The 24,961-nt window shown below is 46.6% G+C and overlaps 1 protein-coding gene across 4 annotated transcripts in view; it reads right to left on the bottom strand.

Moving 5' to 3' along the window:
- Positions 1-23,980: 23,980 nt before the first annotated feature.
- Positions 23,981-24,961, bottom strand: part of GALNT14 (polypeptide N-acetylgalactosaminyltransferase 14) — a 241,282-nt gene continuing 240,301 nt past the window's right edge. For all 4 annotated transcript variants that reach the window (XM_084792926.1, XM_084792928.1, XM_084792927.1 and 1 more), the window contains exon 15: positions 23,981-24,560. In XM_084792926.1, the coding sequence (XP_084649052.1) occupies positions 24,402-24,560 (159 nt within the window). In that variant the 3' untranslated portion in view covers positions 23,981-24,401. The remainder of the gene's footprint in view (positions 24,561-24,961) is intronic.

The raw sequence follows: 24,961 nt of genomic DNA on the forward strand, positions 1-24,961 counted from the left end.
CCATTGCCCTAGTGTAGTTTACAAACAGGACAGCACTGTAGATCAAAGGGTTTGTGGCTGGGTTGGTACTTACATTTCTATTTTGGTGGCCTGCCGAGTACCTTCTTCTACCAAAGACACTAGAACATGGGGGTGAAAGTTCTGTGTAGGCACCAGCTGAACCTCTCCATGATTAGATCAGTGAGTCACGTGGACGTTGTCTTCAGCAGCGGGGCCTGGCTGTCCGTTTGTGGAGAGCTACCTATTGTGTTGGCAACAGCCTGAGATGTTTGGTGATTTCCATGGGACCTTCTTGGCCAACAACCCAATTGGATGCAACCCAGTCCTGACACTGTAAGCATCATTTGGTGACAGGAGATGGCCAGTTGAGATTCTGTCTCTTACTATTTGGAAACCTCATTAGCGTTGCCTTTAGGTATTTTAGAAAGTTTCCACTGCATTAGGAGAATCAGGTGGGGGAGGGGACTATGGGGGGAGTGAGAGAATGCAGGGAAAGACAGAATTGAGGGGCATCTGGGAGGTGGTATGTATTCATGCTTATTAATCAAGTCCTTCGCTGCCTGAGTCTGAGTTGGAAAGTATCTCATTGTTCTTGAGAAATGCTTCAAGTATGCTTAACACACAAGAGGGGAAGTCATATTTCTAGAAGAAGATAGATTTCATGCCTAACAGACCTAGGCTAGGAAATTGCTTTTATTTTTTTTATTTTTTTAAAAAAATGATTTCTCCTGTATTATATAATTTTGGAGGGCAAAGGAGATGCATTTACACGGTCTTCAAAGTCTTGCTACAATATTGGTCAATGCATTTCTCAGGGTTCTTTGCAGCTTTCATGGTTATTTTTCTTGTTCTCCTTTCCCCGTGTGACTCGTCCCTTTACTTCTCTGCCTCCATCCACTTGCGGACTCCATTTCCTCCTCCTGTCCAGTGAACTCTGGACTTTGCTGCTTGTCCACTTCCTTATCCCCTGTCTTCCGGGGCAACCTCACTCTCCTTATGTCTTCACCTGTCACTTCACCTCTTTCTCTCTTGATCTCACCTCTCTGGAGCGCTTGAACAGTCCCAGGTGGGTGTGGATTGTTTCCTTGAAGTGGAATTTGTCTCAGAACCACTCACTTTTTCTCTTTGCTGCCAATGTCTCTTGTCTCTTTGGTTCTAGGATCTGCTGTTAACCCTAGCAATCTCACACCATCTTTGAACACTTCTCTCTCCCTCTTCACACCCAGTAAGAAGAAAACTGCGCAGATTGTCCTCGGAAACAGGTGGGAGCCTCACTTCCTGTGTCCACTGGGCCCACACTGATTAAAATTCTTCCCGTTTTTCATTTGGAAAAAAAAATCACTGAAATCTCAACTTGCAAGTCCTCTTCTTCACAACCTTGTTCAATTCAATGTCGTAGCCCCCTAGTCTATTTGTTATTTCCCTGGCCAGAGTCTGTTTCTAGCATTGTTGTCCTTTCTCTTGAACAACAAGCAGATTCTGGGAGCCCTAGAACCATCAGCTGGCTAGAGCAACATACCCTCCCCCCTCCTCACCTCAGATTGCACCTCTCTGACCCTCCTGGGAAGGTAGGGTGAGAGCATAGCCTTCATGCACGCTGGTCCTGGTATATATAACAGGAGGCAGTAAGAGAGATTGCTGATTTCCTTGTAAAGTCCCACTCAGTTGGAATCAAAAAACTAGGTTTTAGGTCCAGGTTTAGTATTAGGCTATTTTTTTTTTGTTAAGGAAAGTTTCGAGTATAAATGGAAAAAAATTAAATTTATAAGCCACAATAAACACATGGCCCAGCTTCAACAACTGTTTGATTCATGGCCACTTTTGTTTTCTCAATATCCCATGCAAGTCATCTTTCCTACCTTGGGATATTTTGAAGCAAACCCAGAATAAAGAAGACCTTGGGGTTTAAGTGAGCTGAAACACCATGGCCACAGCCTATTTGGAGCCACAGCCCTAGTTCCCATGAGAATCTTCACAGCGGGTTCCCACATGGTAGCTCTTGGATGCAGGGCTCTATAAGAGACCCCGGGACGCAGCTTGTACCTGATCAGGGCTCATGACCCTCTTCCCAGTTGCCATCTCATCACTAGTGACACCACCTGTTCTCTCTGTCCACTTTCTCACTTTGGGATGGGCTCCCCCATTCTAGCTTGAAGCTGCTGTTTACTAGATGCAGACAGGACAGTTGACAAAGCACTCCTTGCCATGGCTCCAAGGGCAGTCTCACCCTGAAACTGCTCTTGAGCTTATGAGAGGCCTTGAGGAGGGATAACAAAAGCTAACTCCTCAAGATAAAGTTGACTACCGTCCAGATATCCAGGAACCTATTTGAGGGTCTTCACAGTGTAGTCTTGGATAGAAACGAGGGTGACTAAGCCACAAGTGGCACAGCAAGGCGAGGGGGTGCGATTGTGTCTGGGCTGTTGGGAGAGAGTAGAGCAATGTCAGGCCAGAAACTGTGGAGAGTGGTTCACTTTATGTTGGGCCTCAATGCAGCCTCTATAGTAATAAAAAAACATTTTCAGGGCTCAGGGCTCAAGTTACAAATTTGCATATTACTTTACATAAGTCAGCATATGGAGTTCATTCACCCTTAACACTGAGAAAGGGAAATTAAATTCAATTAGATTAATTAGTGCAACTGATTGCAAATTGTTTTCAGACCTAATATTAAGGGTGCTGCAGGAAATACTGAAGAGATGTTTTAATTGGGAGAAGAGGGGGAAGGGCAGGAGGGAGAAAGCTTCAGAAGCTGAACCTAGTTTACTATAGAGGGGTGGGGCCTAGTAGAAAAGGTAGGAGGGGCTTGCATACGTCTATGGGATGTTTTTGTCATCGTCCAGATCCCTTCAATGCACCCCCCCCCCCAACACCCTCCCTCCCCGACAGCTGACCTACCTGGAAGGTGACAAAGCCAAGTTTAGTGCCACTCTTCTTTTCAAATGCTCAATATTCAATTTTCTCCTGTTATTTTAAGTGAGCCTGCTGCTCTCTGGTCACTTGTTCCCTTCCTTCCCCGACAGGCCTCTTTTCGGTTTGCACTTTTTCTGTTGCCTTATTTCTTGGAGCACGTGACTGAGGGGAAAGAGTCTTCAGGTAGAGGCTAGGGCACGTCCCTACCCCATCTCTGCACAGGTGTATTTCATTCACGCTACCCCGGAGTGTAGACCTGGCTTTGGGGGGGGGCGACAGATCCTGCCCTGACAGCAGCTGGGCATACCGTGTAGCCTGTAGCTTAGACCCGGGGCCAGCAGCCTCCTTTCTTGGAGGTCTGTCTTGGTCTAGAGCAGGTTCTGTGCTGGGGACCCATCTAGGAGGCCTCCCTTCCCTGACACAGGAGGCCCAGATCATTTGGCCAGGACATGGACACTCTGAAATGTCCCCTGTCCCCCACTCCTTGCTCCTGAAACCTTGCTCAGTGTCCTCTTGCCAATGGGGTGAAGATACAAAACTTCTAAGGTTTGAGGTTCTGAACAGGCCTGCTGCTGGTCACCTGCCCGTCTCGTTCCCAGCCTTCTTTCTTTCCCATTTAACCCATGGCCTCTGTTTCACTTTCTAAGCCTGTGCCCTGTGACAACATAGCATAAAGCTAGGCTACTCATAAGAGAGGCAAGGCCTGGCCAAGCTTCTGCCTTTCTTCCTTCTCACCATTCTCTAGACAAGACACTACATCCAGTTTCTTCAGGAGGAGGTACAATGGGTGGCATAGGAACACAAGTGCGTGTGTCGCGCGCGCGCACGTGCACACACACACACACACACACACACACACACACACACACACACACATGCACACACACATGCACACACCAGGCCCTGCATGCATGATATGAAGATGATACAGTGGTGGACACAGAGCCTAGCATGGGAAGGTCAGAGTAGAAAAATAAAAACAAACGAAACCCAAACCAACCAACCAAATAGCAACGAATCAACAAACCAACTAGAAGGAAATATCCAGAAGGAAGAGAACAGGAAAACCCCGCAAGAGAAGCACAGATGGGCTGAGGCTGTCTCAGGAAGGGCACTGAGTGTATGGTTGGCTAACCTGACCCACCCAACCTGACCACACCAGAGTAAGACAGAAATAGGTATATATGTGGAGGGCGGAAGAAGGAAGGGTGTCACAAGAAGAGGTGGCACATCCACACTGACATGACCAAGGTGGTCGATGACCTCTACTTAGGGGGATGTGTGATCAACAAGCAAATTAAAGGGAAGCAGGAAAAAGCAGTGGCCTTAGGGAGGAAGTAGAGGAAGATCAGAGACAGAAGACGGGCATCAAAGACTTCTTGTTTTCTTTTATAAAATCCCTCTCCTTTTCTGCTTCTTCCAACTGATGGTGAGAACAGAGGTTGGAAGGCCTTGCCTTGACCTCCTCACAGTTTGGCTCAGGCCTGGGTCTCTATGTATGTTTCCTGGTGGACTGCCTCCCTGCCTCCCTGCCTCCCTGCCTCCCTCCCTCTCTGCCTCCCTGCCTCCTGGCCTCCCTGCCTCCCTGCCTCCCTGCCTCCCTGGTAGTCGCCAAGGGCTTCTGCAGGGCTCCTTACCTCCTCAGTTGGGCCCTTGAGCAGCTGAACACACCTCCTTGGGCATCCAGGCAGAGGAGGTGACTCTCCCTGAGCAATGGCCTGTTTTGCATGATGATAAGCAAGCTCCTGACAGTGCTAAATGGGTGTCGACTTCCAATAAACCCCATGCTGGTGGGTGCTGCCTGAGAGGCAATAATCGCTCTTCCTGGCTTGCTAAAGCTGCAGTCAGGGTTATAGAGACGCATGAATCAGAGATGGCAGCCTGTAACAAAAGCTTTACCTCCAGCTGTTTTGTTCATTTTCTAAACAACAACAGAACATTCCCTCCTTCCCCCACCCCCTTCCTCTCCCTCTCTCCCCTCCCTTTTCTCCTTTGTGTTTGAGATTCATTATCAGCCAAATGCATTGGTCTAAACCTCTAGGCTTATACAACAAGCGGGGTGAGGGGGATGGGGGTGTGGGGTGTGGAGGGCAGAAATGACAGAAGCACAGGAAATCAGAGTCCATGTCCCCTGGCCACTTGCATTTGCCAACCTTGGATGACCACATAGCTGTTGGTAACTTCCCGCCTAAGGAGGAGACCCCAGTTTCCTATTTGCCTAACTAGACACTGGATACCATCCAGCTCCCAAGCTGACTGGGATCTTGTTTTAGGAACCCTGGCTCTATGTGCTGAAGTTAGCACCGGGTCACCCTTGCAGCTAGCAGCGCCGCTGCCACGTGCCAGGGACTCGATCCCCACATTATTTCACTCAACCATTGAAACCAAGCAGTTCAGTGGCCTTTAGTGGACTCACGTTATCCAGCTACCACCTTTATGCTTGCATTGGTAGTCTTTCTGTTACTATAGCAAGTGCCTGAGAAAAGTAAGCTTAAAAAGAATAAAAGTATATTTTGGCTGATAGTTTTGGAGGCTTCTAGTCCATGAATAATTGGCCTGGTAGCTCTGGGCCAGTGGGGGTATACTACTTCATAATGGGAGTGGGGGGTGAAAGGGGTGTGTTCACTTCATGACCTGGATGTGAAAACAAGCAAAAAAAAAAAAAAGAAGAAAGGGCATAGGCACCAATACGACCTTCCAGGGCACAGTTCCAATGACCTAACTTCCTCCCACTGAGCCCCACCTCTTAAAGGTTCTACTGCCGCCTAGTAGAACCACTGGCCGGCAGCAAAGCCTTTAACGTGTGGGGTTTTGAAGGATACTCACAATTCAACAATAAGCAGCCTTGTTTTATAACGTTTTTATTTCCCAAAAAGAAAATTTCTTAGCTATTTATTAAGCAATTTGTTTTCATTTCTCTCTCTCTCTCCCAGGCCCTGGCAACCAGTAATCTTGTTTCCAGTTCTATAGATTTACCAAGTCTAAACATTTCATATAAACAGAAATTCGTAAAAGGAGACTCATGGGACCAGCCTCTTTCACTTAGCACATTTTCAAGGTTAATCCACATGATAGTCTATATTGGCTCTTCATTCCTTTTTATATCTAGCTAATATTTCACTGTCTATAAACCACACTTTTCATCATTCATCTGTTAATAGCTGTTTGGAATGTTTCCACTTAAGGCTGCTGTGAACCATGGTGTGTGTGTGTGTGTGCCCATGCGTGCTGCTTTATGAGCTCATCAATTCTTTTGGCTTGAGATATAGGAATTGGAATTGGTGGGCCACATGGTAACTGTCTGACTTTTAAGAGCCACCCCCTGAACAGGAGCTAAACCACATTCCTCTCCTCCCAGCATCTATGAGGGTTTGCGTTTCTCTACATGCTTACTATCATTTCTTGAGTTTGGGGGATTATGTTAACTCTGAATGTTTTTATTATAAGAGAACTGGTCAGTACTATGCCCTGGTCGTCTTTTAGGATTTTGTTTTGTTTTGTTTTGTTTGCTTGTTGTTCTGTTTTTGCTTGCTTTTGAAATAACATCTGGAGTAGCTTAGGATACTTGCTATGTTGCCCAGGGTTACCTCGAACAAACTTCCAACTCTACTGCCTCTGCTTCCTGAGTGCTAGGATTACTGACACGCACTTCCACACCTGGTTTTCACAGTGCTGGGGAGTTAACCCATGGATTTGCCAACTGAGCTGTATTCCCCAGCCCTCGGGGTTCCTTTCATTGTCAGTCTTCTGATGAGAAGCCCTGAGTGCATTTAGAAATGTTCTCCATAAAATGTTTTTAATTTAATTTAATTTAATTTTTATGTGTATGGATGTTTGTGTCCTGCATGTGTGTCTGTGCACTATGTGTATGCCTGTTGCCTAAGGAGGCCAGAGGAGGGTGTCAGAACTCCTTGGAACTGGAGGTAGAGTTAGGTGTAAACTGTGTGCTGGGAACTAAACCTGGGTCTTGTGGCAGAGCAGCCAGTGCTCTAAACCACTGAGTTGTTCCTGAAGCCCCCAGCTTAGTTTTCAATTGGAGTATTTGCCCTTTTGGTTGCTAAGTCTTAGATGCTCATGATATATTCTGGATGCTGAATCATCATTAGATATAGGATTTGCAAATACTTTTCATCTTTGTGCACATATAATTTTATGTACAAAAGCTTTAATTTTGAGAAAATCCTACTTGTCTAGCATTTTCTTTGGCCATCTAGGCATTATTATATGTAATATATATTTTTTAAAAAATCAAATTTGAGGCTAGGAAGGTTTATTCTTGTTTCCTTTTAAGAGCTGTTGTTTGTGGCTTCTATATTTGTGTCTTTGACCTATCTCAAGTTTATTCTTATATGGTGTGAGGTGGAGAACTTGGGTCCTGCTATAGTGCCTCATCCAGGGTCTAGCCCTGGCCTTACAGCTTGATATCAGTTGTCCCAGATGCCCAGTGTCCCTTGACCTGCATTACCTGTTTGCCCGTGACCTTGGTCTGTACCACATTACCCTCCAGCTTGCTGGTCTAAATGACTACATCTTCCTCTATTATAGAATTTACTCAACAGTATCTCTTTTAAGCCAACCAGCTAAATCTGTTCCTACAACTCTCACTTAATGCCCATCATAGGTCTAAGTCTTGTCTCCCAAGACAGAGCTTCGCTGTCTGAGGCCACTCTCTAGCTGTATCTTGTGGCAAAGCCAGTTTTCATCAATAAAGTGCAATTGCTAAGGGCATGGACTCTAAAACCTGGAACCAATTCTCGGCTCTGCCACTTACTACATGGTGACTACAGAGGAATTTTTTTTTAATCTTTTGTGCACCTCAGTTTCCTCATCTATAAAATGGATGTCATTATTTATATTCACCTTTTGGGGTTGCTGTGGCAATCAAGTGAGTTATTGTATAAGAAAGGGCTAGCTTTTATATTTACAAGGGCTAGCTAGCTAACGTACAAAAGAATGGCTAGCATATGGTAATTGTCTATAAGTATGAGCTTGTAGTAGCCGTGCCTAAAAATACCGGTAGTCTCTGGGAAGGAGATGATAACCAGGAAGATAATTTAGCAAAGCTCATTATTCTCCTACATCTAGGACTGGGAAGGAGGCTGCCTCCCCGGCCAAGCAGAGCAATAAACTTGTTCTTGCCAATGGCTGTAAGCAAGCAACTTGGCACAAGGCAGGGCGGGGAGGAAGGTGCACAGCCTTGAACCAGTCTCTCTGATTGCAAAATTCTGTTGGCGCTTCCCGGGGCTTACATAAATCTACAGCAGATCCAGTGGCCTGGTTGGTATCTGTGATCTAATAAACAGGGCAGGGAGCAGGAGCCTTGCTTTGCTGCCTTGCCCTGAGCTCACCCCGAGTCTACCCCACCCTGTAGCCCACACACCTAATTTGCCTGATGTTGCAGTATCTGGGAGGAATTGTGTTATCTCTTGACGTAATTACCGGCAGCCTTGTAGCCTGGCTCCAGAGTCACCTGTAAAGAAACCCAGGAGGAAGACCCCCCACCCCCCTGCAACCCCACCGCCTGCCAAAGCCACTCCTGGAGGCTGTGTCCTTTTCTGAGTTGCAGATGATTCATTCCCAGGAGGGAGGTTAGCCACCGGATTTATTGTCTGTCTGAATAGGCTCTGTGCAGGGAGACCAAAATAAAGGGGAGGAAAAAAAAATAGTGCTGTCTCAGCAAAATCTGCTGAATCAGAATTAACAAGAAAATCTTGTAACTAATGATTAGAAATTAAAACGTACTCTGGAGCTGCGGTGTTTAACTGAATCTCAGGGCTGCAGGGCGATACCGTGCAGAATAATTGGGCTTGAAACAGCTCATATTCTACTTGCTGTGGGGACCAAGGCTTAGACTCTCTGCAGCTTGACAAGGTGGGAAGCTGGGCGGTGCCTCTCTGAGAAGAGACTACTGCTGTCAGCCCGACTCCACATCCTCTCACAGAAGGTGCTGTACCTCCCTATGGATCTGCACAGCTTGCACTCTGGCCCTCAAGACAGCCCACAGTGGGGGGGGTGGGCAGAGGAAATACCTGACTTTATTTCCCAGAGGTGAACAGAGAGGCAGAGAAGCTATCTTAGCACATGGCTAGGCTTGGTCGAAATCTGTGTTTATGGATTCTATGACACCCTTATCAACGAATACGTAATCTATAGTTTAACTTTTCTATAAAGCTAGATTTTCCTGTATGGTATGCTTAAAGAGCTGAGTGCTCGTAGGTGCAGACATAAAAGGATGGTTGTTTTATATATTTTAAGTGCTAAAAATAGTTTTCATTAGAATGAAAGTCAAGTACTTTCTTGCTTGCCTAACTCTGAAAGCGCTTAACAAGTTTTACAAAATAATTCAGATCTGGAGTTACATGGAGTCCTGGGTATTTTTAGTCTCTGAGTGAATGTATCAGAAAGCCGTGGGGAAGGATACAGAGGGACAGGGAAGGAAAGGAGCCTGAAGCTTTGCCTTGGCCACTGTCCCTTCCAGTCACCTCAGTGTCAGGTTCACCCTGCTTCGCCTGCCGGGAGGGAGAAGTCTGCAGGCCTCTGAAGGCCATGCCTAAGTGGGGGACACTGCTCCTCCCAGCGTGGGACAGCTGCTTTCAATGTGGCTGCCAGAGCACAGTGAGGAAAGAGCCTGAGATCTGAATGGCTTCGTCTGTACACCATATACCACATCTCTGCATTGGGCATAGCCATAGGCTCCCGTAAGAGATGTAAGTGAGAGTGCTTGTCCTATAGTAGCGATTAACGAGGCGGCAGGACCATTTGTAGGAAGAGTAGCGGTAGACCTTGATTTTGATGGCAGAAGGTATTCTTGAGTCGAATTTCCCTTACTGTATGTCTATGCAAAAACACTCTGCTACTAAAACATCTATTGAGACCCTTGTTGTTGTTAAACGACACTTGTTGGTTCTGGTTCCTTAACAATTAAAGTTTATTAGGAATTTATTAAATGAATGCACCTTCCTTACAACCCAACTACCCTAAACAGGAGGGAAAGGAGATTAAGGAGAACAAGAATGAAACCTTCTCGCTATCGATTCTGCAGGGCGAATCCCTTGGCGTAATTCTCCAGGAATCTAGCAGGTCCTCTACCCGACAGAGGAAGCCGCACCATGCACGCCGGCCATGTGCTTCTTCTCTTCCATCTAACCCATGGCGGCCTTCTTCTCCTCTTTTCTCCTCAGGTCTCTCTTCTTCCCCAAATTCTGTCTGTCTTCCTATGCCCGGGGACCTTAGCCATGCCTATCTCATTTGCCCTGCCCGAGTGTAATGGCTTTTCATTAATTAGCATCAAAACTACACCAGAGCAACCCCTAACAGACGCTATTTCAGAAGGCTGCTTGAAATAACAACCTGACGTCAACACTTCTTCCTTGGGTAGCATTACCTGCATCTCTTGTACCACAAATAGCATCCATCCTGTTTACCAGTCCTGAGGCACAGGCAGCATCAACCAAGATGGTCCTGATGGAGCAGTGTAAGATCAGAATTTGACTGGGTTGTAGATGAAGGATCAGGATATGAGCCTTGGCAAAGGTAGGAAGACGTCCATAAAACTCACCTGAGCCTGAACATGTCAGAGTGAAGACAGGAGTTAGGGTGAAAACCATAGGTTAGGGACAATGGAGACTTGAAAATCTGGGGTTTGTGCTGTCTAGCCAGGGCAGTGGGTGGCAAGTGACACCAGGGACATGTAAGTTGGTATATCAGAGCCTCATGGTCAGATATTACGCATGAGAGGTTTGATAGGTCACCAGAATTACTTAAGGAATTTTCTCAAAATACCAGCCTGATAGTGTAAGGTTGAAGAGATCCTTGGCTTTCCTGCACCTCGTGGACTGAACAAGTTCTCATAAGTACAGTGATCACGAAACACAGACACACAGTGAGGGCTTACCATACAGGAGAATCACTAAGGCATGTGCATCTGCGGACAAGAAGAAGAAGAGGAAGAAGAAGAAGAGCAGGAGGAGGAGGCGGAGAGGAGGAGGAGGAGGAGGAGGAGGAGGAGGAGGAGGAGGAGGAAGAAGAAGAAGAAGAAGAAGAAGAAGAAGAAGAAGAAGAAGAAGAAGAAGAAGAAGAAGAAGAAGACTCTGTGAAGGGAAATTCTATAAAAGATAGGTGCATCTCATATCAGGACCTAAAGAACCAAGGTGAGTTATCTTAAAGTCACTCAATGAGGAACGTGCCACGGACATATTGATCCACAGAGGTTCCAACTCCCGTTCCAGGTGTCCCACAGGCCCTCAAGCAGACCCACCAGAGGAAAAAGAATGCCTAAGCAGATCAATGAGCTCTGGACTTGCAGGCCTTGGTGACTTCAGTTCTTACTATGACTCGGCCGGAGTCTGGGGCTCTGAGTTAAGCTGAGAGACTGTAGGTAAGGGAGGGGCACTGTGAGGGCACCAGGGTCATGACCTTGCGTTTATCAAGAGTATTTGTTTCTTCTCCTCCTTCAGAGGAGCTATGTTTGCTAAGTGTAGCAGCCTCAGCTGTCTTCTCCAGCCTCGTGTTAAGGAAGACAGGCTCAGCATAGGGATGGAGTGGTTGGCTATTGTACAGAGAATCTAAGTCAGTGGCTCTCAGCCTTCCTAAGGCTGCGACCCTTTAATAAGTCCCTCATGTTGTGGTGCCCCTCCAACCATAAAGTTATTTTTTTCCTACTTCATAACTGATGTGCAGTATATCTGATACGCTACCCTTGGGAAAGGGTTGTTTGACCCCCAAGGAGTCATGACCCACAGGTTGAAGACCATTTAACTAAAGAGACCAAGAGCAAATACCCACTCATACAAGGATCATCCCAAAGAGAAGGCTGGGCTCACCAGAGAACACGCCCACCTGAACACACCAAACTTCTATTTTTGTGTCCCGTTCTGAAATACATACAGATGGCCAGAGACAACTGGAAATTTGAGGATGTCTTCCAACCCAAAAGACAGAAAGCAAATAAATATGCCCAAAGAAAGCTAGAGAATTTCATAAGGGCTCAAGAGAGGAGAAACCATCAAATAATCAACAAACTAGTTTAGAAAAACCTCCAGAGACATAGGCCATGAAGATTTTTAAATTGACATTTAGAGACCAGAGCAGAGAACATAGGTAATGCCACGGAAGCATTTGGAGAATGAGCCGTGACTGGGGCTTTCACAGGAAAGAAGAAATGTGGTAAGCTGAGGTTATGAGGAATTTTATTATGACATTTTGGAAAAATTGGAGAAAAAAATATGAAGCAGTTATTAAGTTCAGGAAAAACAAAAGATTGAACAGAAAAAACAGGTCTGATCATAATTCGCTGTTTGGCTTAGCATGCAAGAGCTGATTATTGATTTTGCTAAAAAATTATTTTATAAACATGTCACAGGGATAAAAGGAGAGAAATGTGGGCAGTGGTGTGAAAAAAATCTAAGTCTGTGTTTACCATGGCACGAAGCCAATAGAAAATGTCTAAAACTGATATTTTATAAAATAGCAGCATAATTTTAAAATTATAGATGCAAATGCCAGGGGAAAGACCTAGAAGTTTGAAAGACGGTTGTCTCTGGGGAGAGAAAATGTGGGTGGAATAGAAGATTTCTATATGTAAGTATTACCTCAACAATGTTTGCCTAAGTAAAATTAAAAATCTGAGCTTCCCAAACAGAGAAGATAAGATGATACAGCTTTTTAGTGGGCTAAATATGCATTTTTCAATCAAAATGGCCAAATCATTGTTGTCTCAGAACTTCAGCTTTTCCTCTTATGAATAGAAGAGATCTTCAAAAGTATGTTACAAGTTACATTTCTCAGTTATACTATATATAAAATACAGTTTTTGTGTTTTCTTTACCTATTAAGTTTATTACGTCTATGTTCTATGTGCATAAGCACATGCACATGTGGAGGTCAAGGGTCAACATTAAGTATATTCCTCTACCGTTCTCCATTATATGCTTTTGAGATAGGCTCTTTCATTGACCCTTGAGCTCATCAATTGTCTAGACTAGTTGGCCAGTGAGCTCCAAGGGTCTGTTTGTCTCAACCCATCCCCTGATTCCCACCCCAAACAGAAGCCTGGGGTAACAGATGTGTGCCACTACGCACACCTTTTGCATGGGCGCTGGGGATCTGAACTCAGGTCCTTATGTGTGCACACTTTACCACCTAGCTTACTCCTTCTTGTTTTCCTTGATTAATTTTCTGAGTAAAACTTTGTTGAAGGAAAATAGTGAGCAGGATTCCAGCCCTGGCTTCCAGGTCTTCACTGTGTGTCCTCTGACAAGTTACTGGACTGTTCTGAGCACTGCTTTCTGCCACCTGTAAATCAGGGTAAGTCTACTGTTCTCCTAGGGTGGCAACAGGCCAAGCCTGGGGATTTCATCCCACTGTAGCCTGGCTTCTTGCACTTGGGGTAGACATCTATTAGGTACTGATTTGATGATCTCAGCAAGCAAAGAATGACTTCTAAAGATGTTTTTAAATGGAATCAGGCTAGGGCCAGTGGTGCACACCTGTAATCCCAGCACTCAGGGAGGTGGAGCTCTGTGAGTTCAAGGCCAGCCTGGTCTACAAAGTGAGTCCAAGACAGCCAAGGCTATACAAGAGAAACCCTACCTCAATAAACAAACAAATAAGCAAATACATGAGTGAGTGAGTGAATGAGTGAATAAGTAAATACAGTGGAATCAGCCAGCTGCTATAATTTGGCATAGGCCTTCTATAAAAGCTGGGGTGGACTTTATAGAACTCTGAGGAGTCCTAGCCATACTCATTATTCTAGATCTTTCTTTCACCAGTGATAAAGATACAGACACTTTTAAGATAATACGAGACATTGGGTGTTGAAAGCAGATGGAAACCCTGAGGGAGTCAGGCAAAAAAAAAAAAAAAAGTCAAACCTGCTTTCACAGGGATGGCTACCTTCATGCAGGAACATCCCCAGCAGACTCAGGGACTTCTGCAGCTCACGTCCCCTGCATTGCAGTGTCTTGTCCTGGATTCTCAAGTGCTCCTGTGGCCGACGTTAGAGCAGATGTCTTCATCCGTGTGCTCACCTTTCTCAGCTACCTCTGTGGGGCTGAGCTGGTGTCAGGGTCCTAAAATCAGCTGTGGGAAGGGTGGTTGGCCCATCCTTCTGGCCCATGGGACTACTGCTCACCATGCTGATGAGCTCCACTCTGCGCTGTGAGGACAGGTAACTGCATGCAGCGTGAGTTCCCTGCTCCATCCGGGCAGCTCCCTACTACTCACCCATCGTGCTGAGTTTATGCGGCTGGTTTCTTGAGGTGGGTGTTTAGAATCACGGGCATCCATTTATAAAGCCTGAGGCTACTCAGCAACCCCTGAGCCATCAAAATAGCTATGAGCTCTTAGTGCTGTGCTCAGAGGTCTGTAGGAGACTGAGAAGTTACCCAGGCCTGGCTGGTTAGATGTGGGAGCAGATTTAAGAGCAGCTTAAATGGATTCAATCCACTTAAGGTGTCACAGGTACCCCCATGAAGCATTCCATGAGAGCCAACCTCTGCTAGGCATAGTTGTGGGACAGGCCATGTGTAGGGTGCATTGTGAATGCTGGAGGGTATGGAGACACAGGAGCATTGCTTCAGGGCATGGCTTGCCATGACAAAAGCAGAAACCCACAGATTTCTGCACCTCTCCTGCTGAGAGCCGTACAGCGGTCCCTGGACCAGAGCTCAGTCAGCTTGGTACTATGTTCTTCCGTGACCTCAAAAATCAGCCGTTTCTATAGAGGTGCCTCAGTGGCTTAGTCAGGACTGAAGCAGGTTTCCAGAATAGCCTGGAGAAGCACACGTGGGGTTCCTCCGTGTGGAGGAGTGCTCTTCCTTCCCCCTTTCCCATCAATGGAGTGGTACAGCCACCCCACTCTCCCAAGCTCTCCTCTCCCTGTTCCAAAGCGAGCTCTGTTGTAGCTGTGATACTACCAAGTGTCCCTCCCACACACCTACTTTAAAATGAAACTTGTCTCTCTCCTGTGCTCCTTGTCCTTGAAGGCAAGGACTGGTGGCCAAGTCCTGGCATAATGCTGTCAGCAAACAGGTACCTAGTAAATATTTATTGCTGACTGATCTGCATATATATTTGTGGGCACGGGGAGGAGGGTGCTAAGCCGCCGCCGTGCACTTTGGAGGCCTGGTCACTGAGACGAGGTACCCGCTGTGCTATTTATCACTTGGGCAACCCCATCAGTTATTTAACTTCTCCGAGACTCAAGTTCCTCGCCTGTAAAATTGCGATGCTAATGTTTATCCCCTAGGGATGCTGTTTGCATGAAATGAAATGGTGAGTACGGAGCGCATAAGGCTCCTCTAGGCCTGCCGCAGCGCCCCTCTAAATGTCGTGTTCTCTCCTACCTAAGCAAGTGGGCAACAAGGAAATAAACCTGAGGGTCAATGTGGCCAACTAGTCGCCCAAGATGCTGAACAATCCCGTTTTAAAAGTCAGTTTGCTAGGGACCTCGGCTGCACTAGCGGAGTTTTCTTTCAGGCATAACTGTAGTCCTCACAGGAGCAGCAGAGCCTCGTGACTGTGAATCTAGAACTGAGAAGAAGGCTTCTTGGGGGCTAAACCCAAGAAATGGGATCGAATCCCATTTCTGCCTCATGTTTGTCAGACTTTGGGTCACTTGGCCAGCCTTCCTGGCTCTCTGGTTCTCTCCAGGATGGAGCTAAGAGGAGGGGCTGTTGTCACATGGTCCCTGAGTCTTCAGTGCCCTTAGGACAACACTAGGCACAAAGGCACTGTGTTTTTCACATTGGACCAGATCAGTGTGGACACCATGAATCCATGTACACACCAGGCTCTGCCAGGGCTTTGTGACATGAAAGCCACTCACTGTCCTCTGTCTTCTCTCGCCTCCTCCTCTCCAGCCAGAACCACCACCCGCTCCCCTCTGATAACCATTGTCTCTTTTCTACTCTAACAGTGACACGGGTCTGGTCTCATGACGTTTCTGAAACCTTGATCAGATCCTGGTTTCACAGTCTCACTTCAAACCATGCTACTTCCGCCAAGTCAATCTTCTTACGCACACAGCAGCAACATCCCCTACCTCAACAGACATCAGTTGCTCACACCTTACCTGGTTAAGGTCTGGAATTGGAAGCTACCTGTCCGGCTGTACCTCGTGCCCATTCTTTCCCATGTCTCACTCTCCCTGAGCCTGCACTAACACTGTTCCTGAGCCTAGATGGAGACCCACTCTGTCTTCTCCACATCCCAGTTACTAAGCTCTGAGGTCCTCCTACTGGTTCTTTTCTTGCTTCATGCCTAAGAGCTCTTTGGCTCTCTTCTGTGACCAACACTCTACATGGGTAGCTCTGGTCCTTTTCTGGCTCAGGACTGAACACTGTGTAGAGCCAGAGTGGATCCAGGGCTTACGATCTGTCTGATAAGGTGAGCCTTTCTAGAAGCCAGTGGAAGCCTGGGACACTGAGAGCTGCCCTGTGAGCTGAACACTATATTGTAGCAACTTCTAACCTCTGCCAGAGTATCTAGTTTTGATACTGTGATCAATGTCATTACAAAGTTCACTCAATTTGGGGAGCCACATAAACAGGTTACTAACCCCCCAATATTATAACATTTAAATATATATTTACAGTTTTATTTTGGACTACGTTGACTTTGATGCTGGGCCTCATGCAGCCCTTGGGCTGTGGTTTCAATAGGCCTCGTTGGGGGCCACTCCAAACTGACACTTGTGCAGGTACCAGGCTGGAGAGGAGCAAAGAGAGGAAGAATGAAGGCACAGGAGTTAGCTTCAAAGGTAGACCAGAAGTTTCTCTAGGTTGGGGAATGAGACAGAATTTCATTCTGCAGTGCAGGCTAGCCTTGAACTCATGGCCTGAGTTCTATACCCACTTTCAGCCTCTTCTCCAGTAACACTCACGTATACCCTGTACCATCTCCCCCTAGAGCTCAGCACAGGGTATCATAAGACAGAGTCCTAATTCATGTGTAATGGCTGGAAAGGAGCAAGAAGAGTAGAGACACAACAGGCAGAGAAATGGCTGAGAGCCTGTGCAGCAAAAACTGAGAGGACATGTTTTTCTCACAGTACCTCACTGCTCCTTTCAGTTTTCTGTCCTCCTGGTTAAAGCTTCTTCTTGACCCCGTGCCCTGAGCAATCCTACTGGGGATTCTTTGGCCATAGCCTGATGTTTAAGAGACTGCTGAGGATTGAGGGATAGAATGTTCTGAATGCTGAACTCCCAGTGTGAGGATATTGGAATGGGGCCTTTGGGAAGTGAGTGGGTCATGAGTACAGAGCTTATAACAGGGACTCCAGAGAGCTCGTTACCAAGTAAGGCTACTGCCTTGACCTTGGACTTCCCAGCTTCTAGCACCATGAGAAACGAATGTTTGTGGCTGTAACCATTCACTTCTGGGTATTTTTGTTACAGCATCCCAGGAAGATGGAAGAGGTCAGCCCTCAAGACATACAGAGACTGCCATCTGCTCGAGTAAACTCTCATGATGACAGGGTGAAGGGGACAACTTGCTACGTGCCTATCTCAGTGCTGAGAACTTTAAATGAATCACTGCATCCACCTAAGAATGAAATTATGAGGCAGACAGGACATTTAACCCTTTACAGAGGAGATAGCTGAGATCAGAGAAATTTAAGTCATGTGTTCCTAGTCCACAATGAGGACCATGAGGTGCTGACCTTTGACCCCTGTGCCTTAGAGAGGCACTTTGACTAACTTGAAAGTGGAGATCTTAGTGTGAGTCAAGATGGGAGACATTTGGATGCCACTCAGATGGGAGGAGCTGACAACCAGAAAGAATCCCTGCAGGACGATGAGGGGAGCCAGCAGCAGCCTTAAAGAAGGCTCCTGGGTAAAGAAAGTCATTCCAGATGGTTCCATCCTCCCTACTCACCCCCACTCTCATACTCTTGGGGTAGGAATTAATTTTCAGTATGAGGCAGGGGAGGAATCTGGGCCCAGCTGTAATGAAGTCTAGCCTTTTTGCTGGGGGACAGCCTGGAGCATCTCCTTGGCTGAAGGACAGGTCCACAGAGGAGAATAAAAGTCCTGGCAGCGCTCAGTGGCCTCTCTGTATTTGTGCACCTCAGTGCAATTAATGCGAACAGCTTTTGGAGAGAGCTGTGTCCCTCTGTTGACTGCCTTTTAGCCTCTGGCTGGCAGATCACCCACAGTCACAATGAAAGCATCCTGCGGGATGGTTGAGGGCAGGGACTTGCTTCTTTTCTTCCATCTGCAATAGGTCATGAGCCACTGGTAAGTTAGCTTTGTCTTCTGGGAGAAGGAAGGAGCAGTGAATACCTATACTCAATTAGTTCAGCCTGCCCCACTAGCTTTTCACCACAGCGTCCTGACCAGCTTGGGGTAAGCTTTGCTCTTGAAAGCTGGATTTCTCAGAAGGGGGATCTACAGGAGTGCTCATGTCTCCTCAGCATTCCTGGACAGTGAGTTATTGCTGCCCCTTATCTCCAGCCGCAGGTGCGGGCATCCCAGGATGTTCTTCCCTACAGAGTGAAACCAGGTGATATTTACTGGCTCAAGTGAATGAGAGATGCAGCCCCTATCAAGGAATGGAGGGCACTCCTCTCACCCACAGATTTTTCTTTCCTTCTTTCTCTCTTCATTATGTTTGTAATTTTGTTTTATTATTTCCCATTGGAAGGCTGTGAAATGAAAATGATGCAATCTACTGCTGTGAAATAATGCCGTGCTCGAGTCCTTTTCCAATAAGCCCCGAGGTTTGCACTGTGACGGCTTCATTAAATTAGTCAGCGCCATGGCAAATGGAACAGCGCTCGGAGCTTCAGAGTTGGCTAATCTGAGTTGGGCGGCCTACGAGGGAGGATCAGACGATTGGCGCTGTGTGGCAAGGACCAAATGGGCTTCCACCTGCCATGTGGGAAATCTGCACAGCTGCTAGACCTCCCTTAGTCCCTTGTCCCCAAAGTCTGCATGCCAGATGCTGTCCCAGGTGCTGAAAGGATGGGGCAGTTGGGACAGGATGGCTCAGTGGGTGGCAGAGGCAAAGCCTGGCATTTCTCTATGGGTCATCTAAAAGGACAATAGACACGGGGTTAGCTTCTCTCTGGAGGCCATGACTCATCTTGTTAGATGTCAAGAGACATGCCTGAGATGCTTGCAGATGAAATACAAGGGCTCTTGCCCAGCCCTCCGTCACCATCCTCCTGAGTTTCTGAGAACAAATTCTCTCTGGCCAGGCTCCACTGCAGTATTAAAGATTTCCATTACTGATAGCTCTTTCCAGTTAGCATGCTCAGTATTAAACTCTGTCATTATGAAGTTAAATATGCATGATCCTCAAATCTATGTGTATTATAACAAGATTTTATTGTTATAAATTTGTCTTCTCTGTCTTCCATTCCTGTCTTGGCTGTCTTTTAAAAACTCAAATGTCTGATAACTAGCCAGGAGGCAATTAGGAAGTGGAGCTAAAGAATCACAGGCTTATTCTCTCACTCATTCATAGAAATTTATTGAGCGTCTACAATAAGATAAGGCTCCCCCAGCCAGTGGGGAAGACAGTGGTGACAGCTAATTACAGTACTAAGGCGGTCTGGCCTGAGCCAACACAGGATGCCCCCCTCCCCATCAAATGCACACATAAATATTGGATGAGACAATTTGAAACCACAGCTGCATTTGAAAGAAAGGAGGGAGGGAGTCCAAATTCCAAACATGCGTGGGAATTCAGAGAGAAAGCATGGTGAGGGAGGAGTGGAGGGGAATCAAAGCAGACATGTGTCACTAAGGCGGAGACAGATAGGAGACCAACAATCTCACGGGCAGCAGGGCTAGAAATAGCCTGTCCATGCAGCTGGGTGAATGGTAACACCAAGAATACGCAACTAAAGCAACCTCTAAAAAAAAAAAAAAAAAAGCAATCTATAAGTGATCAAAATCTAAGATTGTGCCAAGCAGAGGGCTGGGGTCCAGATTCTCATTTCTCGGTATGAAAACCATTAAGAGAAAAATCAGTTCATACGTTGGCTTGCAATCAAAGCAGTCCAATGGGGTCCTAGAGAAGCGAGCTTAAATCTCCCCCGTGAGGTGTGCCTCTATATGCAGAGTGTCTAGGATGCCCAGAGGAAAAACTCTCACTGCAGATGAGCTCACAGGGGGAAACTGTAAAGCACGGAGGGATGCAAACTGCCAGGAAAGGAAATTTCAGATTCAGTGTAGCACCAGGCTCCACCATCCACGCAGAGCCCAGTGTTACAAAAACAAAAAACAAAAAACAAAAAACCCTCCCATTTTTCCCCATCCACTCAACATGACTCTGCTCCCAACTCTACATGAGACACCGTGGTGTGTGAATTTCCTGCTTCTCTGTTTGCTCAGTTCATGAGAATGCATAGCTGTCTCTCACCTGGTGCTGTGTTCCTCTTCCTCTTGGACACTTACTCTGTAGATGCTAAAGTTACTCATAAAAAATGGTACCATGTTTACATATATTTCGTGTGTGTGTGTGTGTGTGTGTGTGTGTGTGTGTGTGTGTGTTTGTGTGTGTGCACATGTATGTGAAGGTTTTTGCACCCATTGCTGTGCAGAGGCCAGAGAAGGGCACTGAGTGTCTTGCTCTATCACTTTGCCGTATTCTCTTGAGAACTGTGCTGTTAGGCAGAAAAATCTCTTTCTACCCAACAGTGCTAGGGTTACAGTTCAATTTGACCACTGGTTTTGTTTGTTTGTTCGTTTTGTTTTGTTTTTTGTTTTTGTTTCAACGTGGTGCTGGGGATTTGAACTCAGGCCCTCAAGCTTGCACAGCAAACATACTTACCTGCAGTGCCATTTCCCCTACTCCATATTTGCATTTAACTTAAGCACATTCTCTTGTATACTTTAAACCAGCTTTTGTGTTAGTTAAGAGGTCTAGTATAATATAAAGGGTATATAAATGTGGTTTTTACACTATATAGTTCAGGGAATAATGAAAGAGGGGAAAACCATACGTGCTCACTACAGATGCATTTTCCCATGTGGTTTCAGTCTGTAGTTGATTGGGTCCCCAGATGCAGAGCTTGTAGCTATGGAAGACCAGCATTATACATACTCAGTCACATATAACATACACCTATATATTTTTGTTTAATATGTATATCCAGTAATAAACTCCGAAAGAAGCCCATGAGAAGTGGCCATGAGGGACGGGCTCTCCTGCTGCCTCCTCACCTGACAGTCTGCTCAGTCTGCTCCAGGGAGGGGACTTTTCCAAGCATCAAGATCTCCGAGAGAGCTTTCCTGTTGTCATAGGATGATGTCATTCGACAAACTTTCAGTCATAGCTCCGGACTGCCTACTAAGTGAGCTACTTCAGGCTGCTAGAGTGATAACAGCCACACATGTGCCTGACCAAACCCACTCTGCTTTGCATGTGTAGGCTGCAGCCATCCCTGAGATGTGAGCCTTCTTTTGAAAGTATGTGCATTCACCATTGCTGCCCTGATTACTTTTAAATCACATCTCTCTCCCTCCCTCTCTTTCTCTCTCTCTCTCTCTCTCTCTCTCTCTCTCTCTCTCTCTCTCTCTCTCTCTGCATCAGTCTGAGAAGAATGGAGAGTGAGCACTTTAGCTACCCCACAGGGTTGGAGTGGTTCCTGCCTGCATCCACAATAGACAGTCTCCATTTGTCACTAAGGAGGCCTTAAGGAACATACCCAGCAGGCAGTTCATACCAGAGCCACCTGTAACCCATTAGCAGGTTGCTTTCCCCACCAGCCAACATGATGCCTCATTGTTGCTTCCAGGTTGTTTTACTGGTAAGAGAAATGGCAGTAGGAAGTTAAGTGCTAGTAGTTTTTTTTTTCTGCCATGAGCAAAGAAGATAAGTGGCACTGGGGGTGTAAGTAAGCGAGCACCACTAGCGTTCGTCTCCCCAAGTGCCCTATGAGGGAGAAGCAAGCCCACCAGCACTCTGCAGTTGTATGGCAGTAGTCATACGTACTGAAACTCACTTTATCACGAACGAGGGATGGTTTGTCAACTACCGACTTATAAAAATGTCTACGACTGAGTATCTATTTGGTGTACCCGTCCCAGTGCTGTGGATAAAGAAGAGCAAGAAACACTTTTGCCGGCACCAGAGAACTCAAAGACAGTCACAGAGACAGAGGTGGCAGGTAGGCAAAGAAAACACGGGGCTCCTCTGGGTTATCCTAGTACAGTGACTGTTCCACTTACTTAGGGATCTGCTCTGGATACTGGGGACCATCCTTTCTGCCTTTCCTCTCTGCAAATCTGTTTTAAGCTTTGTGGACACATAGCTTAAGGAGAGCCTCAGCATGTCTTCTGTTGATGGACAGCTCCGTTTCTACACCCAGCTCTTCTTCGACCCAGAAGAGAGACTAGTCCTAACTAGGGGAGGTGATATGACCACATGTACAAATAAAACCAGAAGAAGAGATTCCAGGTCTGGGAATGTCAACTCTCTCAAGTTTCCAGAGCTACTGCAGTCTGTATAGCAGATTGTATAACTGCCCCCCGCCCCCCAATTACCAAAGGGTTTCCTGGATAGAAGGGAATGGATACTGCCTTAGGATCCACCAATCACCAGGGTAGGTGGATCTGAATGGATCCGATCACTTCTTGTCCTTCACTTTCCTGATTGGCCTCCCCTTGAGTAGAGGCTGTGCCTGCCGCCTGCTGCCTGCTTCTGCTGAGTAGAACATGGAACGATGATGGGGGGAGGGTTGAGTGATTTGGTTGCAAAGGGATAAGATTCCCATTCCTGCTGTTATCCCACTTCCTCCCCTCCCCCTACCCTGGCCGCTGTTCGCTGTGAAGTGATCTGCTATATAGGAGAGAAAGGGCCACATAGGACAAACTGAAAGAACCAGGGCCAAACCCCACCACTGAGCACTGTGGAAGACCATGAGACTGGCAGCAGCTCCTGTTAGAATCTCTGTCGGAGCCAATTAGGACTCCAGAAGGAGAGGGTCCATTTGGGGTCATTTGTTATGCAGCAACAGCTAACAGTTACTAACAGCTTACAGGTAGGCATCTCTTAGAAACCTTTACATAATATGGCTTGTCTCTTCTCTTAAGGTCTACTTACTAAGAATGAATAGCTACCCTAATCAATCCCAGAAGACACTAATAAATGGGTTTTACTACAGTAGAGCATTCGTATGCTAAGGGTATAGGGCACAAGGCTCTTTATGGACAGACTAGCAGAGATATCAGGATAAGCCAAGTAGACTGAACTCTGTGAGAGATCTACAGAATCAAGATCTGCACAGGAAGCCTTCTAGAGTCACCAGCACTCATCTGGCCCCATCATGTGACTTAATAGGAGGTGGTAGGCTGAAAAAAAGTCAAGTGCCTCATATGTATGTATGTGTATAACATGTGCGTGTGTGTGTGTGTGCACGCTCGCACGTGCGCTCAAGTTAAAAGTCAATCTTGGATATTTTTCCTCAGTATTGTCCATCATGGGCTGTTTGTTTGTTTGTTTTGAGACAGGGTCTCTCACTGGCCTGAAACTTGACAAGTAGACCAGGCTGGCTGGCTGACAAGCCCCAGGGGTTCCCCCAAGTCTGCCTCTCTAGTTCTGGGATCATAAGAGTATGCCATGCCCATCTGTTCTTACATAGGTTTTGAGGTTCAAACTCACGTTTGTGAGGCAAGCACTTTGCAAAATGTGCCCATCTTCCCAGCTCTGAAGTGTCTTAAAAAATTATAACATTTGTTTTGTGTGTGTGCCTGCATATCTGTGTGTGTGTGAGTGTGTGTGTGTGTGTGTGTGTGTGTGTGTGTGTGTGTGTGTGTGTGTGTGTAGGTCAGAGGACAACAAGAGTTAGTTCTCTCCATTCACCATGTGGGCCTCAGAGCTCAAATTCATCAAGTTTAGTGGCAAGCACCTTTACCCCCTCAGCCATCTTGCCAGCCTCCTGAGGCATCTCTTAAAGATCGCTTAACTGGTTGGTGGTAACTTAGGACAAGGCGGACCAGGTGCTCATCTTCCTGTCTTCTTCATCCATTCTACACAAGATGCCCCACCCCCTTCCATGAGGAGCACAGTTTAGGTGCTGAGCTAGCTCAAGAAGCAGCGTGAGGAACTGAGGGACAACTTCCAGTGTTAACTTTATTTGTTCTGAAAACCATCTCCATTCTGCCTCGCTCCACGAGTCCTGGCACAGTGACAAGGACAGCTTTCCTTTCTGGCCTCCAGAAGGTGCCTTGTTTTGTAAGAAAGGGTACAGCAAACACTTCCCGTCTGATCTCCGTCTCCAGGTCCCAATCAGAAAACCTGCCAGGACTGGACCCTCATAATATTGCACACACGAGTGGGTGTTGCTGAGCCCTGCTGGTTTGCGACCTTTTCCTCCATCTTCCCTGAGACAGTCGCTCCTGTCCTGGGGGCCTTTGTTCTACCTCCAGTCGAGGGCATCTGGTGCAGTCATGGCTGTTCACAGCCTGGGTTCCAGTTTGGTTTGGTACAGGGAAGCATCACCCCTGGCCCACAGCTGGATTTGCCCAGGGTCCTCATGAGCTCACAATGTCCCAGTGTTGGCTCATGAGTGATGACTCACAAGGGTTGACAACGACCTCCTTGCCATCCTCAGTGCTGTCACCGAACATGTCTGTGTCCAGGCAGAGGTGGGACCCTAAGTGCTCGATGCGGGCACCAGTCTTAGTCCATTGCTGAGAAGATAGAGGGGAGAAAGAATGAATTCATTTTGATGGCTACGCCCATGAGTCCTTTGGATAATATAAACCACACAGATGTCACCAGAAGAGGTGACACCACATGTGGTAAGCCAGAGATGTGATTTCACAGAGGAAAGGGGCCAAAATTGTTCTGACACGCACTAGGGTTTTATATTTTTATTACATTTTAAGTTGGTATTTATTTGTATATGTATGTGTGTATGCACATGTATGCATGTATGCATGCTTGTGTTGTGGTGTGTGTGTGTGTGTGTGTGTGTGTGTGTGTGTGTGTGTAGGCCAGAACACAACTTGTCAGAGTTGGTTTTCTCTTTCCAGCAGTGCCCCCTTGACTCCCTCACATGTGGTAAGTATAGACCAATGGGCACGTCCGC

The sequence above is a fragment of the Acomys minous genome, assembly GCF_964271855.1.
Source record: "Acomys minous genome assembly, chromosome: 8".
Taxonomy (NCBI): domain Eukaryota; kingdom Metazoa; phylum Chordata; class Mammalia; order Rodentia; family Muridae; genus Acomys; species Acomys minous.